General features: G+C 39.5%; 1 protein-coding gene across 1 annotated transcript in view; it reads left to right on the top strand.

The window, feature by feature from the left end:
• AFF2 (AF4/FMR2 family member 2) overlaps positions 1 to 23,232 on the top strand; it is a 452,816-nt gene that overhangs the window by 131,027 nt on the left and 298,557 nt on the right. The window contains exons 2-3 of the mRNA XM_025047899.1: positions 11,537 to 11,657; positions 20,831 to 21,682. Coding sequence (XP_024903667.1) covers positions 11,537 to 11,657; positions 20,831 to 21,682 — 973 coding nt within the window. The remainder of the gene's footprint in view (positions 1 to 11,536; positions 11,658 to 20,830; positions 21,683 to 23,232) is intronic.

The following is a 23,232-nucleotide window of genomic DNA, read 5'->3' as shown; positions in this document are numbered from 1 at the left end:
AGCTCACCATTCACATGCTTATCTCAGTCATCCATTTCTTTCTGTAAGGCTCTTCCTCTCACTTAGTATCACAAGTGCAATTAGGGTTTTACCCTTGAATACAAGCATTTGTGAAGACCAAACTCATTTTCTGGCTTCCACAAAAGCAGAAAATTTTGCTTTTTTCCCACCAGTGGCCAAACGTGGAGAAACAATCCGAAGGACTGAGCTTGGCTGCACTTTTAGTCTCCTGTTCAGTCGTCCATGTTTGTCTCATGGGGTCAACTTTAGTGCCACTTAGATAGCATGTACTTGAACAGGCTGATATGCAAAATGCGAGTTCTTCCATTGCTCAAGGCCCAGCTGGAACACATGTGTCTGATTTGGCTTCCCATCCTACACCAACCCAAGGACGTTCCCACAGTACATCATTTCCATAGTCATAGCGTGTGTTACCCTGTACTGTGATTATTTTGGAGTGGACTTCCCTTCCCTTCTGGGCTGTGAATTTCTCAAAGGCTCGCACTGTATCTTATTTTTTTCTCAGCACCAAACATGGTGCCTGGTGTGACGTATGCACCCAGTAAATGTTTGTTAATTAAATAGACAAATTAATTAATATATTAATTAATATCTTTGTCAACATTTGTCACTGAACTCGGGCAGAAAAAAATATGTTTCCCCATCATTTGTTCATTCAGTCAGTCAAAAAATATTTATTGAAAGCCGAACACTGAGCTTGGCATTTTGCCAGATAAATGGGAAACAGAAATGCGTTATTCCTCTCTGGTGACACTTTCATTTAACACTCACAGTTCTCTCAGACAGTGCAGGAAACGGGGAAAGAAGGATGGGCTGGAGAACTAAAGGAGAGTTACGCCGGGGTAGAAGGGAGAGGAACAGATAACGTGTAATTTGGAGTGAAAGAGATAATTGCTAAGGTCTTGATTATCCACGTTCACTGTGATGAGGCCCAGCATTTGCTTTGGGAACTGGCTCCGAATGCAGTCTAGGAGTGCAGTATTTTTCTAGGTCTGCCATAATAAGCTACCACAAACTGAGAAGTTTAAACCACAGAGATTTATTGTTTCAGTTGTGGAAGCTGGAAGTCTGAAATCAAGGTGTCACCAGGGTTGGTTCCTTCTGAGGGCTTTGAGGGTCACTCTATTTCGGGCCTGTCTCTGAGCTTCCGGTGGTTTGCTGGCCACTATTGGCATTCGTTGCTTTGTAGCAGCATAACCCCGATCTCTGCCTTTATCTTCCCTTAGCATTCTCCCCGTGTCTCTCTGTGTTCAAATTTACCTGTTTTGTAAGATTACCAGTTATATTGGATTTGGGACCCACCCTACTCCAGTATGACCTCATCTCAACTAATTCCAACCACAGCAACCCCACAAAATAAGGCCATATTCTGAGGTATTGGGGTGGGATGGATCAGGACTTCCCCATGTGAATTTTGAGGAGACACATTCCAGCTCATAACAGGGGTGGGCACCTTGCCAGGCACCTTATCAGGGCAAGAGGAAGAGGCATAACTGAGGAGGAAGTCATAACACTTGGCCCAGGTGACATGTGGTGACTCATGAGAAAACAAGCCTGGCCCCAGGAGAGTATGCAGAGGGTGACAGAAGGAGCAAGATGTGCCTGGTGATTCCTTGCTGCCATCTTGATCTCATGTTCAGTTGCTTTGTGGAGTGAGTGTGCCATGGAGATGCAGGAGTCCAAAGGGTAAGCCTTTAGGGGCTAGAATTTGCCCGGGTAAAAATTAGTGAATATATGAAGATCAAAGGGTTTGGTGAGACATGAAAACAGAGTCAGCTTAGAACTGTCAATTATAAACTGCTCATTAAGGGCATTAATTTCCTTAGTTTAAAAGTAAGTAAAAATATGATTTCTGAGAAAATATTGTTTTAAATTAAGTTGTTATTAAAATTGTCTTGCTTATAGCTAACTGAAAATAAAACACCTTTTAAAAGTGTCATTTATGAGAAGCCGGGTTATATTAAGGCTTTGACTTGGAAAAGAATTCCTGATATTTAATGAGCATAGAGAGGAAATACTTTGGGCAGCTTTTTTTCCTAATTTGAAAGACAGAATCGTTTCTGTGTAGGCTAGCTGCAGAAGCAACAGATATGGATCTGGGGACATGGCATGTGAGATGGAGCCAGGATAGATTGAGGCTGGACATGGGATCACCAGGAGCAGAGGGCCAAGGCAAGGAGCAGGCAGGAGGTGCACCATGCCTATCACAAGGCAGAATTCAAACCAACTGCAAAGTCCACTTGAGCCACTGTGAATACTCAAAGCCCGTCACCACTTCTTCTCAAGTGGCTTCATGGAACCATTTCTGATTATGAAAGCTTACATCTCCTTGAAGTAGGTGAAAGTTTAGATCTAACAGCTCTTTAAAGCTGAGCATTAGCGTTGACTGATGATTTTAAAGAGAGAATTATAAATGACATAATTTCAGTTCAACACTGAAGAATGCATGAAGGAACACTGAAAAATAAGCAAGAAAATAATAAAAACTGTTTCCTCTGATTGGCAGTGGGAAACAGGGCATATGCCGATAAGAGTGAAAGCGAGAACACTTTACATCATTTTTATTTTTTTATAGTTTTAATTTTTAAACTGATTCGAAAGTCATAAATATATATTTACTATATTCACTCTCTGATTGTCCATTTTCTCAGCTTGTGGTATCCATTTTGGTTCCTTGCTAGTCTTCAGGAAGTATTTTTGAAGCTTCTAAGTCATGCAGTTGTTTGCGGCTCTCTTGGTTTGGCCACATTGAATGTCAGGTGCTTATAAGTCATTGGTTTGTATTACCAGTGGGTCAATGAGCCAGAGGGAATGCTAGCGAAGTCTCATTTTTAATGAGTAGGTCTGAACTAGAGTTATTTTTCAATGGTTTTCTATAAAAATGGAAATCAGACACTAAACTTAAGAAAATGTTACAAAAGCAGAAAAGAAACTCAGGGACACTTAGATGTGTATTGTGTAGTGGAGTCTTCTCATACTGGGGTACTGAGTCTGGAAGAGGAGGGGATGCTTGAAACGAGGATGAGGGAGATAAAGGTGCATGGTTGTAAAGGGATAGCTATGCCTTCTGAGCAGCCTAGGAGAGGATGGAAGTATCACTCGTTGGGGAGACTCAAGCAGTCAGGGATACTGGACCACTTCTCTTAGTCAACAGTTATATTGTGCAAGGACAAAAGAATTTAATTTCACTGGTAAGACCACTTTTGAAGTACATTTTAACAGGTTTCTAGAAAGTTATTGATACACCGACTACTACTGCAAGCAGATGGGAACTTTTGAGTTGCCAGAGTTATGGTCATTCAATAAAAAAGTGGCATTTCCATTAAAATGGAATCCTATAAAAAATGGAATTTGAGCGCACTCTTATAATATTGTTGATAATCAATATCCATTTGAGTGCCTACCTGCGCTCACTGTTCTGAGAAGGATCTATATACCTTGCTCCAAAAATCCCTTATAAGCTGAGAGATTCTGCATGGAGTTCAGATTTTAGGCATTCCCCCTGGGTCTATGGCACCATGTCTGTTGTGTGAGCAAAGCTTAAATGTGTGTATGTCCCTTCTCTTCTACCTGCTAGAATCTTCTTTCTGGCTAAGATAAGGGGCTCTGGATTCTGGCAGCCTCAGCAGCTGTTCTGCTTGCACCGCTTACTAATTGTGTGATGCTGGCATGTTAACCTGTCTGGGTCTTGTGTGCCTCAGTTTCTTCATCTGCAAAGGAAGGATGAGAGTACGTCATCAGAGTTTTCATAAGGATTAAATAAGATCATCAAAACTGCCTCATGTTGTTGTGCCTAGCATGGGGCAACGAATCAACAGAGAGTAGCTATTAGCGTTATTGCTGTTATTCTTCTGCATGACAAGTCTATTCTTCTAATAACTGTTTTTTTTACCTTTAAGACATTTCTGCCGACATATATCAGCAATGTAGATTTCTGCATAATAAAATACATCTGTTCTCTAACGGGGCCTGGTTCTTGATTTATCTTCATGTTAAGTCCATCAGGTTTCAGTATGCCCAAATGGATCTAATAAAGAGAAGTTTATATGTGAATGATTCTATCATGTGTGAAGATCAGAAGTTGTTTATATTGGGTGCCTGGGACTCCCCTCCCAAGGAGATTCCAATGAACTCGATGTGGCACGTGACCCAGGGCGTGGGGATCTATAAAATCTTCCCTGGGTGATTCTCAGGTGTAGCCAAACTTGCGAACCAGGTTATAGAAGACTGGTAATATTTAGAAATCATTTACATTACAAAGTTATTACTTTAAACCTCATGTCAGTATTCATTTGCGAATGAAGACCATGTATTGACCAATTTGGTGCCTCTATCTCATAGGTCATTTTTGAGTCTATAGAGAGAAATTTTCAGAGGCTATCTAATGAAATATACTTTACCCTAGTCTGTTATTAAAAAAGACTTTAAGTCTCAGTAGTAATAAATTTTGGCCATAATTTTTGTGGAGTAAAGAGAACTTGTGAAATCTGTATGTAAATTTCTTGGGCATCCACAGGTCCTATAGTAGGATCTCAGGCTTTTTGAAAGAGCTCTGGGTTAGGAATCCAGGACACAGCTCTCATAGGCTGGAACATTTTTCTGAGCCTGAGTTTTCCATCCTTAAATGAAAAGAATAATGCCTGTCTTGCTAATTGGCCAGCTTTTGCTGAGGAGCACATGTGCAGTAAAGGTTTGTGAGATGAAGGTATGGCATGATCAGGGTGACGACAAGCTCACCTATTAATGTGAGAAGCCATTAGCAGCTGTATGCACTATCATATTTCATCTTTACACCAACTGCATGGAGAGGGAAGAGGAAGATTATTTCTATTTTGCAAATAAGGAAACCGAGGCTTAGAAACATAAAGCAATTTATAAATGTTCAAGCACCTTGTAAGTAAGAGAGCCCCAGCCCAGATCGGATTCTGGATACTGTCATTTCTGGACACACTGCAAAATTCTTTAGAAACAGCAGAACCTGTTTATTGGTTGCTGTCAGGTTAAGTTTTTACTAGGTTTTTACAATTCCTAGATGTATTCAATTATCTTTGCAGAGTGAGTGTTTGGTATTTGTTAGAGGTATTACATCAATTGGGCTGTTTGGTAGGCTAGTCAAAATAATTTTGTCTTCATCCTAAGCCAGTTTTTTAAGGTCTTCCTCCCAATGTCAGCATTTGACATTACTGTATGTGACTTAGAATCCACAGACCTTTCCCTTAAGGAGTAAAAAGTCTAATGAGAGAAATAGAGAACCCCAGTTAAAGAAATATAAACTCACAAGACTGAACCCGCTCAATAGGCATGGTATAATGTAGGACCAGGAATACCTATACAATGGACTATCATTCAGCCACACAAAGGAATGAAGTACTGATCCATGCTACAGTGTGGATGAACCTTGTAACCATGCTAAATGAAAGAAGTCAGGCACAAAAAAGAGCCCATATTGTATAATTCCACATATATGAAATATCCAGAATAACCAGATTCTTTCAGAGAAAAAGTAGATTAGGAGTTGCTTTGGGCTGGGTTGGATGGTAGGATTAAGGGAAGGGGTGATAACTAAAGGGTACACAGCTTCTTTTGGGGATGATGAAAATATTCTGAAATTATATCATGGTGATTAATGTGCAAAACTGTAAATAAATATAGTGAAAACCACTGAACTATGGGATCGTACACTTTAAATGGGTGAGTTCAATGGTATGTGAATTACATCTCAATAAAGCTGTTATAATTAAAAAAAAGAGAAATAGTGTAGAGAACAGAAGAGAAAGGGGGTAGGTGAGACAGAAACAAGACAAGAGGGCTGGTTCTTGGAATGTCTGTCTGACCTCACTGGAGGATGATTTGACAAAGTTAGTGGCTGAGCTGAATCTTCGCTTCCGTTTTCAGAACTGAAGGGAATTGGGGTATCCCCAAGTTACCCCTATAGGAGAATGTTAAGCCTATTTCCCGGCAGGACTTATGGAATATTGGTGTATTCATTGTTTTAAAAAGATGAATTTAAGGGAACTCTAAGAATAAGCACTGGCCCATTTCCCCAAGACCTAAAGAAATTGGCATGGCCAACTGGGCAGCTGACAGATGTGTAGAGTAAATGTCTTGTGTGTTTTCTTTCCTTTTTGTTTCTATCTTTGTTTTTCTTTTAAACAAGAGCCATTGTCAGTGCTGAAAAGATTGGTATATACAGAGGGCTCTTCAAGTCCTGCTTTCAAATATCATTTAGAGGTTCTACTGATTTTAGAAATTCCTTTCAAGGCCATGTTCACATCTCCAATCCAAGGTTCTTGTGCATTTTTCCTAACGTGTCAAATAATTATGGCCCGTTTTTACCTTTTAAAAACTGTTTCAAATTTAGCACTTATTTAAGTGCTCAGGGATATTAGCAGATAAAATAAGTATATAACTTGGGAGTGATTTCAAAGATATAGAATAGCAGAGCTTCTCTTTATTAACTAATAGAGATTAGGTCAGTGTTAGTAAATCTAGATATTGAAAAAAGGTGCCACTTGGAACTCTGGAAGATGTAGTAAGTATAAATATCTACAAATTTTATAGAAGGCAGAAATTCATTCAGTAGAACCATAAGGAAAGAGTTATAGCTTGTTTGTCGTTGGGTGGATTAAATATGTATTTTTATGCTTTTATGAAGATAGTAGCCACAATAAAGGTATTTTAGTGTCAGTTGGATTAGAAAAACAAGTGAGATTGAATTATTTACCTTCATGTACATCATTACAATAAATCTGTATTAGTTAGCAGTATTATAAGGCAAACTTGTCATTTTAAAATATTGGTATTTTTTTTAATACTTCCCCAACTAGCTTTGTAAAATAACCTAATTAAGTAAACAATGATCATTAAACTTCATAAAATATACAAACTGAATGGATTTAAACTGGTTTTTATTCTCCCTCACTCAGCTTCTCCCCACAGATGTAGTTAATTTTTACAATCCCTTTAGGGTCTGTACATTTTGGTGTGAAGAAACTAATGGTTTTTCTATACTCGAATCCAAATTAAATTCCTCCAGTTTTTCCCTACTGGCAATTTCTAATAAAATACAGTCCTAAGGAAAGTTGACCAACGGGGTGCAAATGAGACAAATATTTATTCTTGAGTGTGATAGAAACATGGGAGGAAGTAGGGACAAACCATGGGGCATTAGAAAGAGAACTAGTTTGGAAACCGGGAGACTTGGGTTCCTGCCTCCTCATTCTGCCACCAACCTGCTGTGATGCCCATTACCTTTCTCAGCTCAATTTCCTCATCCGAAGGGACCAGAACTCGATGACTGTTAAAATCTCTTCCTGCTCCAACAGTCCCTGTTCTGAAAGACTAGGCTGCATTGTCAACCTGGGCGTGCTACCACTGTGAGCTAATGAAGATGGCATAATGAGACCTTCTTAATCTCAGTGAAGCTATGCATGACCTTGGTTTTATCGTCCATGAATGCACCTGTGGCTTCTAATGATGAAAATGGGAGTCACCTGTGTACAAGATCAGGTTTAAGGAAAAGGACTGGAGAGTATCTGAGAAAAGGAGAAAACAGGAAGAAATCACTTGGGCTTGAAGATCGAAGAGACGCAGGTTCCTATCTTCCTTTGCCATTACCTTGATGAGGGCTTGAGACAGCTCCTCTCCATTCAGGGGGGCTTTGTTTCCTCCTGTGTTAACAAGGGCAGTTCCTCTGTCACTGGAAGCCAGGCAAACAGGCAGGTAGCTGAAATCAGAGCTGACATAAAAGCCCCATTCTGGAGGGAAGCTTCTCAGCATCATGCTTTGTGTTGGAGTAAGAATACAGTCCCATCTCATTTGCTTGCACTTCACCTTATTGTGCTTTACTGATGTTGTGTTTTTCACGAATTGAAGGCAAGACACTCTACCAGCAAAAAGATCACAACTTGCTTTATTGTGATACCCGCTTTATTGCAGTGGTCTAGAACCAAACCCGCAATATCTCTGAGGTATGGCTATGGTTAAGTGGAACTTGCGCTTTCTGTCCTTTTTCTATCAGCTAGGGCAGATGTCAGCAAAGCAGAGATTCCAAAAAGATAGGCTCTAGAGAAAAAAAGCAAAGACCTTTGGTTAATTAAGAGTAAATTGAGTTTTGACTGTTCAGGGGTCTTTATATCACCATAACATGATAATATTTGTTATATTTGGGAGAAAAGATGTTGGAAGAACATCCTAATTTGCTGAGTGGAGAGACCTCGAGCTGAGCTCACTATAACTGGGTTTTCAAATTGGTGGGACCAATTCACCCCATCTTCATCAGTGTGAATAAACTTGAATTATTTAGACAAATAATATGATTAAGTCAGATTTCTGGCTTGAGCATTTCTTCATGGACTGTGGAGCCTGTTTTTATTTTTTTCCTTTGGAAGACAAGCCTGGGGGTATAAAGGTACATCAGATCATCAGGGGACAGACATATGCTTTCCTGTGGCCTCTGCAGGGTTCACAGGTTCAAACACAACCTGCCTGAATCATAAGAACTTTTAATTGAGTAGATAAAGAGGTCTTCATAATTATAAACTGCAGTAGGTATAACAAGAGGCTAAATACATAGCTGTGGTTTTAATTAGCTGGTGCTTCAAATTAGTAATTTTAGTTCCAATCAGAAATCCGTGATGTTCTACACTTTGAAAACCTCATGTAGTTCATTCCTCATTATACCTCGCCATGTGAAGCTTTCAATACAACACCATGCTGAGCAAAAAAGGAAAAAGTTGGAGAGATTTGGTTGCCTTCCAAAAGCGGTGCAACTCGATGGAGATTAAATTCATTCTTGCCAGGGATATGAGAATTAACTGTTCTTTGTTATATGTGTTAAAAAATGCAGCAGGCAGTTTTCTTGCAACAGATAACACCCATGTGCGCACTCAATCTGCTATTCAGATTTTCGTCTGGAATTTGGTAGCTAATGAACTGATGCAAAATGCAGCCAAGAGCCTCGGAACAGATCAACTCCAGGTCGAAAGCACCGAAAAGTTCTGAGACTGCTGGCCACTTGAAGGGTTGTCATGCAAGTTGAAGCACTTTTCCGTTTCTTCTCCCTTTTTGCCTTCGGGGTTTTAATTATATCTTTCCCTTAGAGGAGAGGGAAGGTAGTTTGCAAAGCCAAGAGACCAAAGTACTTTGGTTCTCTTCATGGGGGAATTAAACATGATCGATGGGACTGTCTTCTGGGCTGTCGGGCGCATGGAATGAACAGATAGCTGGGAAACTGACATCTTGCTTGTGTTTCTCAGAAGCAGGAGAATTTGGCTCTCGGTTCTGTGTTGAGAATCATCTGCTATGTAAGGCAAAGAAGTTGTGTCTGTCTCCTTTGCAACAAACCCTCCTTCCGCCCTGACTAAATATTGCTTTGACTTGGTCCTCCACCTCCACCCCCGACACCCTATCTTTCTTTTGTTTTGACAAATTGATGATGGGCTTGGGTTACATACAGCCAATGTGTGGTGCTGAGGTCAAGTCTCATGCTCCACACCCTGTGGTCTGAAGATATTACTATGCCTGGCTGATCCCACATCAGCTTCCAACACAGACGTTGTGACACATGGCAGCTATCAGGGGTTCTGATCTAAACTTGCAAACAGAAATAAGAGAGGATGCTAGCAAACATAATACCTGTGGATGGCATTTGAGACGACCAACGATAGGCCGACTTCCAATATCTGGACTTGGCATCTTTCTGGCATTGTTCACGTTATGAAAGCATAATGTATATTTAAACATCCTATAAATATTGCCACTATTTTTAAAATGGAGAAATGAAGTGTTGTATATCCAGAAGATGAGACTATCCAAGTGGCTTTGGATTTGTCAGTTCAAGGATTTCTCTGGAGAAAGGTGGATGACTAAGAGGACTGGCATCTTCCTCTTCATGTATATTGATATCTAGTTATGGTGCCATGGAAATTTCATGCTCTGTGCTCTTACTTTGTAAATTAAAGTTATGATAGTCATGAGCAAACTGGGCTACCACTGATAGGCAGTAGGTTTAGGATGTACTCAAAACCTGTCAACTGTACTATTATATCAGTATATCTCTCATAATTTCTTTAGCTATTATGTTCATTTGCATGTCAATTATCTAATTAAGTCTTAATATAGCAGTATTAACATGGTGAAGGGAAGCAACATTTATATAACACCTGCTAGGCATTTTACGTACATTCATATAATTTAAGTCTGCTCAGCATATATGTACTCGCTTTGGGTAAGATTACAATCAAAAGCAGGGGGAGAAAAACCAATGAACAAAATAAAATCTACTGCTGTAAGACTTACAGATGACAGTTTAATATGTGTAGTCTTGCATGATGAAGAAAATAATTGTTCTAAAAAGAAAGCATTCCATTCTATAAAACCCAAAGGCCCCAAATATATCTTAGATACCGTCTGGAAGCTTTGTGTTGATCTTCCAATGGGAAAGCCTGAAATGCTATGAGTGCCAGAGTTACACGTGTTTGTAAACCATTTGTGTGTTAAAGTCATTCAAGGCTTTTGATATTTCCTTTCATCGTTAATAGTTTGTTATTAAAGCCAGACCCCCTTCTTTGGGAAAAGTTTCTAAAAAAGGCTTTGTCATCCATGATGCAAACTGTGAGAAGACCAAAACAACAACAGCAACCAAAACGAGTGTGAGTGATTGAGTGATTTGTATTTTAATTTAATTTTAAAATTTTTAAGGATTTTTATTACAATATAGCCAACACACAATACTGTGTTAGTTTCAGGTGTACACCATAGTTATTTGACATTTATATACCTAAAGATGTGATCGCCATAAGTCCAGCAAACCATCCGACACCATACAGCACTATCACAGTATTATCAACTATATTCCCGATGACTCATTTGTTTTATACCTGAAATTTTGAACCTCTCATTCCCCTTCACCTTTCCCCTCCTTTATTGATTTTTCAATTACAGTTGACATTCGCTATTATTTTATGTTAGTTCCAGGTGAGTGATTTATTTTTTTGTGGACTTCCAAAAATGTCCTTAAACTCTCCTGTGATTTCATTACAACAGGCTAACTTTAACTATGGGCTCAGGACAGAATTCCAGTTTATCTGCGACAGCATATTTGGTCATTCCTTAGGATTTCGTGACTTCTGTGAATTCTGAGCCCGATGCAGTTGACAACATGATGTTGTATTCGAATTTGAATTCAGTACCTTTCTCTACAGTGGACTGATATGGGGGAGTCTGAAATTGCCTGTAGTAATCAAGCAAGGGCAAGGCAAGATGATTTGGCTATGCTTAGATGGCCATACATACAAATTGTAATAAGTGATTTTCTGTTTCTTCTGTATTCTGAAGAACTGGTCAGGATGTGAAACCCACTGGGAATAAAGAAAAGGATCCTCTGCTCTCTGTGCAGTATCAGTGTGGGTAGCCTTGACTTGTATTTTTTTTCTTATTGATAACAAGGGAGATCTCAATGACTTACATGACTAATTAACCTATTTCTCCTTTTGTCTTTTTCCTTTCATATCAGTCACTATGAACAGGACCGTAGTGCGCTTAAAAAAAGGGAATGGGAGCGGAGGAATCAAGAAGTCCAGCAAGAAGATGATCTCTTTTCTTCGGGCTTTGATCTTTTTGGGGAGCCCTACAAGGTAGCTGAATATGTATGTCATTTATCTTTCTGGGAAATGGTTGCTTGTTACAGTTTTGAACCCATCAGTCAATATTTAATCTATTTTTAAAGCACCAAAATCATTACCAGGAGAATCTATTTTACGAATGAAGTATATACACATACACTGCACTGGGGGCAATTGCAAGTGTCTGAGGAAGTCTTCAGAGACAGAATCTGTCTTCTCTGGTGAGCACAGTAAGATTTGAAAGGGACTCGGGAGACTTCCTGTCTCTGAGGAGTTCTTTCCTGCCCAGCACTTCCTACAGCAAGGAATGTCCTCTTGACACTTTCTCCCACTTTGATGATCAGCAAGGCATCTCCTGAAGACTTCATCAGAATGCCAATGGATATGCCTATTTCTCCTCCCAATAAGTGCCATCCATTGCAAGGCCCCTGCTTTCCTTTTCCATTTTAGTTTGTTAGCAGCTGTTCAGTGGGTTGAGTGCTTTTTGGAAATTTCCATTCTAGGAGAAAGGGAAAACCAATCATTTTTCCCTGGTGGTTAATAATCATGGATTAGGAGGCTGCCTCAACCAAGGCAGGTAGCATAGCTAGGGTGATTTCCTAGTGGTATTCTGGCTAGTATGTAGCTCCAATAATGATCATGTTGCTATGTCTACAAGTATTGGTTTTGCAAAGACGTCCTCTGAACTCTCTATTTCGGATGGAGGCTGGGGGAAGGATCTTGGTAAATTGCTGGCAGCTGGTTGGTTTTTATTGAAATTTCATAGCAATGTAATTTTCTGTAATGAAACAAAAACTATGTAAGAGGTAAAACAAAAATAGAGACTATTTTAAAGAGTTGTGATTTTAGAAGAGCACCACTTAGGGGACAGTGACTTCTGGAAAAGAAAAATTCTTACTGAGGACCACATAGGCACAAATACTACTTTGGGATAGAGAGTCAGTTGTTTGAATTGGTGACTAGTGAGAACAGAGTTCTGCTGCCTTGTTCGGAATAACTAAGCAGCTCTTCATCGAGACACTCAGTTGTTTGCAAGTTTGATAAGTCCAATAAAGAGACTTAGGTCACCTGAACTACTGGTTTTCAATTTCTCAATAATAGTATAATTCTTAAAAAAGCAATTTTTCTGTCTCAATTGAGTTCATTTGTATATTACCTTTGAATGTGTGTATTTAGAGATATTATTAGTTTAACAAGCATTTATTGAAGGTCCACTATGTGCTAATCTCATCTTAGACTAGTTTACAAAGGGGAATAGGATATGCTCCTTGCCTTCAGGAATTCCTTGTTCAGTTGCAGAGATCATCCTGAATGAGTGAGGGCATGACTGCTTGGTCACTGCTAGAGAGATAGACGGGGGAAAGATAAGTGAAGCCTTTGTAACCCATACCAAGGAGTTTCGAACGATTCTGTACATAAAAAGAAATTATTGCAAGTTTTTAAGTCAGGGCATGGCCGAGATAGACAAAGAATTTAAAAAGATAATGTTGAAAGTGTGGAGAAAGGGTCAGAGGGAAGGTAAACTAGAAGCAGATAAGGAAGGTGTTGTAGCTGGCTAACGGCAGGCAGGATTTAAGGTAGAACAAGGAAGTTGAGATGATGGGACTGGGCATCTGATTGGATGTGGGGAGTGTGAGATAAGAATGAATGATTTCCATCCTTTTGACTTGAGAGGATGGTGGTATTAACAGGTTGTTCAGGAGCAGAGCAGGGTTGGTGCTTGTAGAGAAAAAATTAATTAATTCTGTTTTGAGCATGTTAAATTTGGGATGCCAGTGGGACATCAAGGGAGAGAGATCCAGTAGGCATTGGATATATGGATCTGGAGCTAATGAGAATGGTTAAGAGAAAGAAAGTGAGCTGTTACTGTATGGTAGCAATGGAAGCAGTGAGAATGGATATTATCACTGAGTCAGATTACTGAGTAAGAAGGACAGAAAATCTTGGTGAGTAGGAACATTTAAGGGGTAAAATAGGTGGTAAAAGCAGAGACCAGGAAAGGAAACTAAAAAGCAGTGAATGATCAGAGAAGTAGAAAGAGCACTAGGAGAGAATCATTTAATAGAAATCAAAGGAAAAAGGGATTTATGCAAAAGAGATTTACTAGTTACATGTGTCAGATAGATCTAGGATGGAAAGTGACTGTTGGATTTGACAGTTAAGGGGTAATTAGTGACTTCGGGGAGAGTTGTTTTATTTGCTGATGGTGGTGGTCATTGTGGGAAGCCAAACTGCCAGGGTAAATGAGAAGTAGTAAAATAAAGAGAGGCAGTGAATGTGGACTTGATCTTGCAGAGAGATTTTGTTTGAATGGAGGAAGAAAGAAAGCTAAATTAGAATGCAAGGGGAGAAATTATATGGAAGGAAGCTTTTTTAAAGTGAAAGAAACTCGAACATGTTTAGAGATTGATGAGAAGGAACCAATGTCAATGGAGAAAGAGAGGGTGAAGATACAGGAGAAAGAGCTGAGGGGAAGTAGAGCAAGATCCCAGAGGAGATGAGAAAATACAAAATCAAGAGCATGTGAAGAGTGATAAGCCATGGGAAGGAAGATGGGAATGGAATTATTGGGACGAGAACAAAGTAGAAGAGTGGAAGGAAGATTGGGGCAAGGCAAGAAGTCATGGCTTCCATTTCCTCCAGAAAATGGAAGAGAAGTCAAAGGATGATAGATACCTCACCCCTTCTTGAGAGAAAGGTACAGCCAGATGAGTTTCACATCTTTTTCTTGGATAGGTTAGAAAAAATGAGCTTTACTCCAAGGGCTCATTTCTAAAATTTCAATATCTATTCATACTCAACACTATTATGAAGCGTAGAATCCTTGGTTTATTTCTCATTTATAATTTCCAGTCCTGTTCAATTAATGGTCTTGTACTTTTAAGGTAAATGCTATTTTTTGTTGACAAGGACTGATATATAGATACATAGTTATTTTTAGATGTAAGCAGTGTATTTTCGAGTAGCAATTAAAAAATCTTTTATCAACATTGTCAGAAATTCTCAAAAGCCATCTGTCTTGATATGTCAAGGGTGAATCAGGTAGAGACACAGATGGGAACATTAGCCAAGTGCAGGGCCAGGCCTGTTATATAACTAGTAGCCTGCTGCGTTTATGCTTCCTGGTGAGGAAGAACCTTTGTCCTTGAGTTAAGACTATGAAGGAAAGGAATGATGTGAACAGTTGATGACCTAGTAATTCTCTTTGTTTTACCATTGCTTTGATGATCAGCTGCCATTTTGTGCTACGTCCATGTTCAGGGTTCCTTGGGTGATCCTTGGAGAGTACGCCTCTCCTTTCCCCCATATTATGATACTATAATTGATTTGCACCTCCAAAAGCTCCCTGCATTTGGACTGGTGTGGACACGTTTGGAGTAGCTTGACATGCCCTCGGCAATGCAGTTCTAGAGCTGGCCAATGATCTACTGAGAGAGATGAAGGCACACCACAACTCTTCCTTAGGGTTGTGCTGGGGATGCATATTAAATTAAAAATCGAAATTCCCGGTGGTGGATCAAGACTTGCAGGAAACTTCTTGCCACCCTAAAGCCTAAAACATGGCTTGATCACTTGTCCAACAGTGTCAGTGGTAATAAACTAGCCAATGAACACCAATCCCCAGGACCCACCGCCTTTTCTTGGCAGAAAGAAGAAATGATGATCTTGTGTGTTCCATGTCTTTCCTTTACTTGCTTTGCCTCTACCACTCCTAGAATAGAAGGAGTGGTAACCACTCCTAGAGTTGGTTGGTGGGTCACTTCTCCGTGTGGATGCTTTGTCGCATACACCTTTCAAATCTGAGTTTGTGCTATGCTGTTGAAAAGGATGTCTTTAAAGGCGCTTGAAAACTGTGGCGTGTCTGGGTTAGTGTGGAAAAATTGGGAAGGATGAGGAACTGGGATGTACCAGGCACCTTGAACTGTCTATGCTGTGTGTCAGGTGCTGTGATGGAGCTTTATATATGTGCTGGTTCGGTCCTTATAACGACTGAAGTAGGCATCTCCCCCATGTTTCCCATGAGGAATTTGAGAGAAGTACTGGCTTCTCTGAAGCTTCTTATCCATGTAAGTGATGAATGTGGACCCAGTTCTGTGTGATCCTGTATCCATAACAGGAAGCTGTTTATAGCTTCCAGCAAGAAGTCAAAAGATCCTGATAAGCTTACCTCCCATGTGACTTTGGGGAAGAAACTACATTTCTCTGACCTATAGTTTCCTCCTCTCTGAAGTCAATAATAATACCCAATGGTAGAAATAATGACTGATAATAATAAGAACAAACTTATAGTTTTTCACAGCTCAGCAAGAATGAGGAAACTGAGACACAGAGGGTCAAATGACCTTCCCAAGGCCATTTAGGTCAGGGCGGGTAGAAGCCAGATCAAATCAAACAATTCGGGAACTCTTGCCTTGAAATCTGTAAAGTGCTGTACAAATTCAAGGTATTATTGTTATTATAATTAAAGAAATAAAGAGCAACCTACAGCTTAGAGAGATTAACTAAAAATATTAGAATTAGAAAAAAAAAGACTTACTAAATCATATACATTAGCTATAATGAAATAAAAGGAAAAAATGAACCTCAAAACGTAAGTTATTTTGCCACCCTTATTAGAAAGAAGTACTATGGTACAATAGCCTTCTAGCACATTAGTCTTGCAATGAAATTATACTACTGATTTGTAGATAGCATTAGAAGCAAACTGAGGCAACTTTGCATTTCCTGAAGTAATGAGAGGCAAAAAGCTTAAATGAATGAGCGCTGTTAGTCGTGAGCCACAAACCAGACATGCAATTTATGCCTGAAAATACTTGCAAAATGCTTTTCCTTGATGATGGAGCAATTGTGATTACTTAGAAAATAATGGCTGGAGAGGTTACCTTTAAGGAATCAACCAATTATCTAGAAGGAAAGTAAAGAATTGGCCAAATTGAAAGAAGCCTATAATTGATTGAAATGGCTAGATTTCATTTTTGCCATTTTTATAATGTTCAATCAAGACCGCCCAGAATACTTTGCTCCTCAATAGGATTACTAAGACTCTGAAGGGTGAAAAAGAACCTTTAGTGCGAATCAAGAGTTGCTATAGTGCATGAGAGTACATTGGGTAGCTGGACATAAATGTATTTCAGGCCTCGTTAGGTTTTCTATCCAGTGGATCTCATATCTATACCTTGGGAAATTTAAAAACTGGTTGACGCTTCCCCACCTCCAATGGTGGGAAGGCGGAGACTTGATTCTGGCAATTCTGACTGTACCGTTAATTATTGGACATTGTCAAATGATGGACTTCTTAAGGCCATGTGTTTGTGTGTCCTCCATGCCTAACCTTGCCTTATGGGTATTTTGAATGTACCAGTATGTGTCTTAAGAATGATGATGGTAATTCTTATTTGTAGCACAGCAAATCTGTTATGCAAAGCATATGGATCTCGCTTCAATGAGCATCACAGAAAACATCGCCCATGAACTCAACCTTGAACTGTCTATGCAATTCCAATAACAAGTCCCTCTGAGACAGTTCCTCTGTGAGGAAACTAGTCTAAAGAAGTTGACATCCCTCCATTTGTCCAGATTATCCCAGCTCCATTCCTATGACATTAGTGCACAGGAAAGCCCCACACTTGGAGCTATTAGCCGAGCCCTCTAATGTCACATGCATACATGGCTTCTCTGATTACACTTTAGTGCAATGCTCTTGCTTTTTAGTCATCCTAAGGAAAAGCCACATGAAGAACATCTTTGCACTGTCTGTAAAATTGGTGCTGGGAAATTGTTTTATTGTTCAAAGTTCCTTGTAATGGAATCAATGGGAGGAATTCCTTTTTCACATTTTAGTGTCCAGTAATCATTTGTCTCATTTAATGAATTAGGCTATGCTTCCTTCCATCAGACAAAGAGCATTCTGTAAGCTGTGAGCTTTCCCTTGTTGCCTTATCTACCAAGAAGCTCAAAGTTCAACTTAATGTTCAGTCATAGTAACCAACTTTGCTTGACTTCTGCTCTCCTATGTGTGTACCTTTTACAAACAGCCATTGCAAATCTTTTATTTCTATATAGGCAGGATATGAATTATAATTTGATTCTGTTCAATTCAGCAACAATTTATTGAGTACCTAATATGCACCATACATGGTGGTAAGACTTGAAGATAGAAAGATGAATAAATAAAGTGGTCTCTGACCTTTAAGAGCTCATAGTTCCATTCAAGAAAAGAAATCATAACTGTACTATACTCTATATAGCAGAAGGTTGATTTTCTAGACTTATTTAGACAAGTTTCAATTTTCCTCTAAATTTACTCATGTAGACACAGTTTTAGACATTTGCCCATTTAGAACTTCTAATTTCTAGCATATTTAAAAACCTAGAGATGGAAAAATAATCTAAGCATGTATCATAAACCCAGATCATTATAACAGTAGACATAAATGAAGAGACATTAAAACCTAACCAAGATTCTCTCCATCGAAGTAATGATGAGCATGCCCCTTCCATTTACTGCTGAATAGGAACAGGGATGTGGTTAGCTTGCTTGCAAGCAAATGGGCCTAGATGTTCTTGAGTCCTGAGGAGATTGGCTTAGACAGAGTGTGTTACTACTTTGAGGTATTGTGTTAGTCTCTGTGACATTGTGGGATAAGGTTCCGATTCTGTAGAACTCTGTTTCAATGACAGTTCAATGAACTTTTGATGAAAGTCAAGTACACTTCCAAAGAAAGTTCAATAAATTGAACTTTGACTTTCCTGATAGCTAAAGCCCAAAGGAAAAACTCATAGGTTATAGAATTCTCTGTCTGATGGGAAGAAGCATATCCTAACTCATTGAATGAGACAATGTAAAATGAAGGCATTTAAAATAGAAAATGAAATGGTGTTGTTTCCCCTCGTTGGGTCAGATCCTTGAAGGTAGCCAAATATTCGTGTTCATTAGGCAATCATCTGACCCTAGAGGTAAATTGTTTGAAGGGCCAGAATAACCCCTTGCATCGAATTCTCACTGGGCTTTCAGCTCAATGAAATCTCTTTGTTCTGAATTTAGGGACTGAATAGAGAGACTGGTTTTGGCTGCTGCCCGAATGGTTCATTGTTCAACTCTGCTGAAGAGGGGATGCTATATACAAAGAGTTTATTCTTGCCTTAGCTCAAAAGTAATTTCTGCCATTAAAACTGACAAACCTAGGGCCTTTTGGGAATAAAAGTGATTGCTACCCATCTTTATTAAATGTGCCTTTCAAATATACTTCTGAAAATGGAGCGATTATTCAGCTGAGGATTATATAGAATGTTAATTGTTTAATCACTACTTCAGCACCAAAGTTGCTTGTAATGTGATATAGGATGTTCTTGAGGATAATAAAACTAAATTGACATGTATTTATTTGATTACTAAAGTTGCCCATCCCCCACAGACCACCCTTTGCATATATTTGGCATACTTAAAAAAAAAATCTTTCAAGTCATATACCCCTGAATGCCCTCATCTTTGGAAATGTCTGCAATGATTTAACACATGATACAAACTGAATACTGTATAAAGTATATGGGGGTCATGCCAAGGTCTCCAGTTTGAATCCTTCTCTGGTTGTTCCTTCTTGGGTATCCTCTTCTCCTAGTCTCTTAAAGTTTAATGTTCGCCAGGGTTCTCTCCTGAGCCCAATCTTCTCATTCTACATTTTCTTTCCCTGGGCAATTTCATCCATTTTTGGCACTTCACTCTTCATTCATTTGCACACTCTCCCATCTTCACATACAGAGAACAGCACACAGCCATACAACGTAGGTTTAGACTGAGATACCAGACTTGGATAGGTACACTCTGTGTATGCCAGGAGACTGGGCTGTGTTAAGGGCATGTGAGAAATCTTAGATGTTAAACATGTATCTTTAGTGGAGGTTATGCCAACAGGAAGGCTGTTACCTCCTCCCCTGTGCATGGAGAGCATGCCTACGGCTGCTGGGACGTAAAGGATACATAGGGTGCTGTATTCCCTGTCTAGTGGCCTTGCTGCCACATGGCTCCATGGATGCCAGTAGCCTTATTTCATTATAAAATCTTAAGCCAGGATAGTGCTATGCACAAGGAAGTCCTTTGCCATTCTGAAGTCAATGGCTTGTTTTCATGACATCTTTAGCAGGTAAAGAGAATTATAAAAAGTAATTTTTGAAGTTGAAAAGCTGAGTTTTCATCAGAGTCTTTTCCAAGTATATAGCTCTCCACCATTTTTTAGTTTTAAAAGCTGTGCTTTCTATATTACAGAAAAACATGCAGGAATTTAATTTTTAAAAACAATCACAGGCATGTTAATAAGATGAGAATATTCTACAAAGGATGGCATAGCTGATATGTTGGTTGTCATTGGAATGATCTAGTTGCCAGCATCACTTTGAAAATCTGACCATGTTTGATCGATTTAAGCAACAGTTTAAATTCTTGAATAAATTTTTCTAAAGCATTGAAAAGACACAGGAGAGCTTGAATCACTGTTGATGAACAGTTGCACCATTTCAAAGTAAATGAATATGAATCATCAATATGTAAACTCCGTTGCCCCCAGACTATGTAGGCAGACACCAGTAATTTATAGTCCTTTGATGAAAAAGAATTAGATTTGCTTTAGTCATAAGTTAACTCAAATAGACGTTGTTTAATCTCATGCCTTTTCTAAATGGAAAATAGTCATGATAGCACACTTTAACTGACTTCCTTATCCAATGGGCTAAGCCTTTTTAATGACATAATGCAGTGCAAAGGGCTGACGTGTCAAGAACAGCTAGAAGTCAGACATCCCTTTATAATTCCAATGATCAGTAAGCATAAATTGTTAATCTTAATGTAGAATATAACAGTTCAGCTCATCTGACCTAAAATAAGTTATCTTGCTAATAAAATTCACAAATGACATAATTTAAAACTTTCTCCCAATGAGCGTGTTTAAGGACAGGCCAGGGAGTATACAAATGTTAATCACACAGCTTATTCCAAGGGGCTGTTTCAATAGTGTTATTGATTTTTTTTCCTTACATAGCACAAGAAAAGTATGAAATTATGTAGCAGCCTACGAATTTTAAAGAACCCTATATGCTAAGTCTACTTAAAACATCTGTTTGAAGCATTAATGTTAGGAAACGCAAACCTATTCATTCTCTCTCCTCCTACCCCCATCTTTTTGTTATTTTAGACAAACAAAGGTGATGCACTTGCCAACCGAGTCCAGAACACACTGGGAAACTATGATGAAATGAAGGATTTGTTAATTAACCATTCTAATCAGAATCACCTAGTGGGAATCCCAAAGAATTCTGTGCCCCAGACTCCCATCAACAAAAACGAACCAAGCTTTTTTCCAGAACAAAAGAACCGAATGATCCCGCCTCACCAGGATAACAACACTCACTCCTCAGCACCAATGCCTCCACCTTCCGTCGTGATACTGAATTCGACACTAATACACGGCAATAGGAAATCGAAACCCGACTGGCCACGAGATAGTCATAATGCTAGCATCATACCAGCCAGCCAGGGCAGTAGCCAGCCAAACAAAACGCAGGACCAGCCCCAGGCCAGACTGGAAGATTTCTTTGTCTACCCTGCTGAAGAGCCTCAAGTTGGAGCAGTTGAAGGGTCAAACCCATCAGCCAAGGAAGACAGTAATTTCAAGTCCAGTGGAGGGGATACATTTAAAGAAATCTTTCAATCCAATTCACCAGAAGAATCTGAATTTACGGTGCATGCTCCTGGGTCTCCCCTACTTGCTTCGTCTTTATTGGCTCCCAGCAGTGGCCTTTCAATTCAAAACTTCCCAGCTGGGCTTTACTGCAAAACAAGCATGGGACAGCAAAAACCAACCGCATATGTCAGACCCATGGATGGCCAGGACCAGGCACCGGACATCTCTCCAACACTGAAACCTTCCATTGAATTCGAGAACAGCTTTGGGAATCTGTCATTCGGATCCCTCTTGGATGGAAAACCCAGTGCAGCCAGTATAAAGACTAAACTGCCAAAGTTCACGATTCTCCAAACAAGTGAAGTAAGTAATTTAAAGTTTTGTTTTGTTTCTTTTATTTTTTAGTTCACTGCTCTAACCTCTATAATCAACTACTCACAAGCATCTCTTATTTACCATCCTGAGCCATAAATGAGACTCTTTGAGGTCAGAGTCTCTGAGTCTCACTCTCCAGCCACTTGTGACTTAATTGATTAACATTCTGCAAATACAGTTAAATCTCCATGATTTGGAATGATTGAGTGAATGAAAGGTTGGAGTTAGAAAATAGCTTCAGACAATGCGTTTATAGTCTTCTGTACAGATTAATGGCGTTAGAGATTATAATGGGTCATAAGCAATATGAGGTCTATGAAAAGACTGGGTGTCACCATAGGCCTTGACTAGCCAGTAGCATATCATAAACATAAGACACAGAAGTTCCTTAAGATACAATAGTATACAAGTGTGATTTGCTGGAACCTGAAGTGGGAGGAATTCTTTAAGTGTCTTAGCTTCTTGAGTGCTTTCGGGGCTATTCCTTGGCAAGATTTGTCATCCTCTATATCCCTCAGTCTTCCCTTCTGCATAACTTTCCTCTATAGGTGCCTACATAGCCCTCTTATTCTACCTTGATTCCTTCTGTCAAAGCCAAAGGCAGTGTGTGCAACCAAAAAACACTGGGTTTATAATGACTAAATGTCCTACCCATCCTAGGAATCAATGCCTTGAAAAAGAGAAATGCCGAGGGACCAAAGCCTCTCCTAAAGGAACGAATCTCTAATGATTGGATCTCAGGCCTTATGGCCCCTGGGTGGGGGACATGTATTGGGTGCCCCTCAGATACCACCATATATTCGGCTATCTACTGCACTTCAAGCGTTGATTGGAAGAAGCCACTGCTTTTAGATTGGATTCCCGTTACTGGAATCCTAAAAACTTGAAAAGACACAGAGGAAGAAAGTAGGTTGAAATTCTTACTCCATAGGAGTCACAGACAGTCTGTCTATGTGGTTGCAGATTTCAAGTTAGTGGTATCTGAATTAGAGAAGTCTGACCATATCTGCCCTCTGGCTTTTCTTCTTTTATTCATACTCAGCAGATACTCAGATCTCAGAGGACAATGGGAACACAAAGGAAGGGAGGACTGGGGCTGTTATTTGTATTTTCCAAATGCATGTTTTTAATATTGTTTCATTTCTGAAGAGGTTTTGCTTTTTGTATCATCATTCCTCGGGTCTTGTCAAGCTTCCTCCTAGGTATTTCCCCAGTCTGTCACCTCTTCACCCTCACTGCCTTCACGTCACCCATAAACATCTCTCACCTGGACTGCTGTGCCAGCCCCTCCTATCTGGTGTCCTTCTCTCTAGTATCACCTGTCTTCCAAACCATCGTTCATACAGGCAGATCTGACCATGTCACTCCCTGCTTTGGATTCTTCAATGTCTTCTCATTGCTTCCAAGAAAAATTCCAGATTTATTAGTCCCACCTACAAAGCTCTTCACTCTCTGATTTCATATCCCATATTTCACTACTTCTCCATACGCAGATGAAATCCAAGCTACCTTGAATTTCCTGTAGTTCTCTGTCATAT

This window comes from Pteropus alecto, unplaced genomic scaffold, assembly GCF_000325575.1.
Source record: "Pteropus alecto unplaced genomic scaffold, ASM32557v1 scaffold275, whole genome shotgun sequence".
Classification (NCBI taxonomy): domain Eukaryota; kingdom Metazoa; phylum Chordata; class Mammalia; order Chiroptera; family Pteropodidae; genus Pteropus; species Pteropus alecto.
This window is presented reverse-complemented; position numbering and strand designations above follow the sequence as displayed.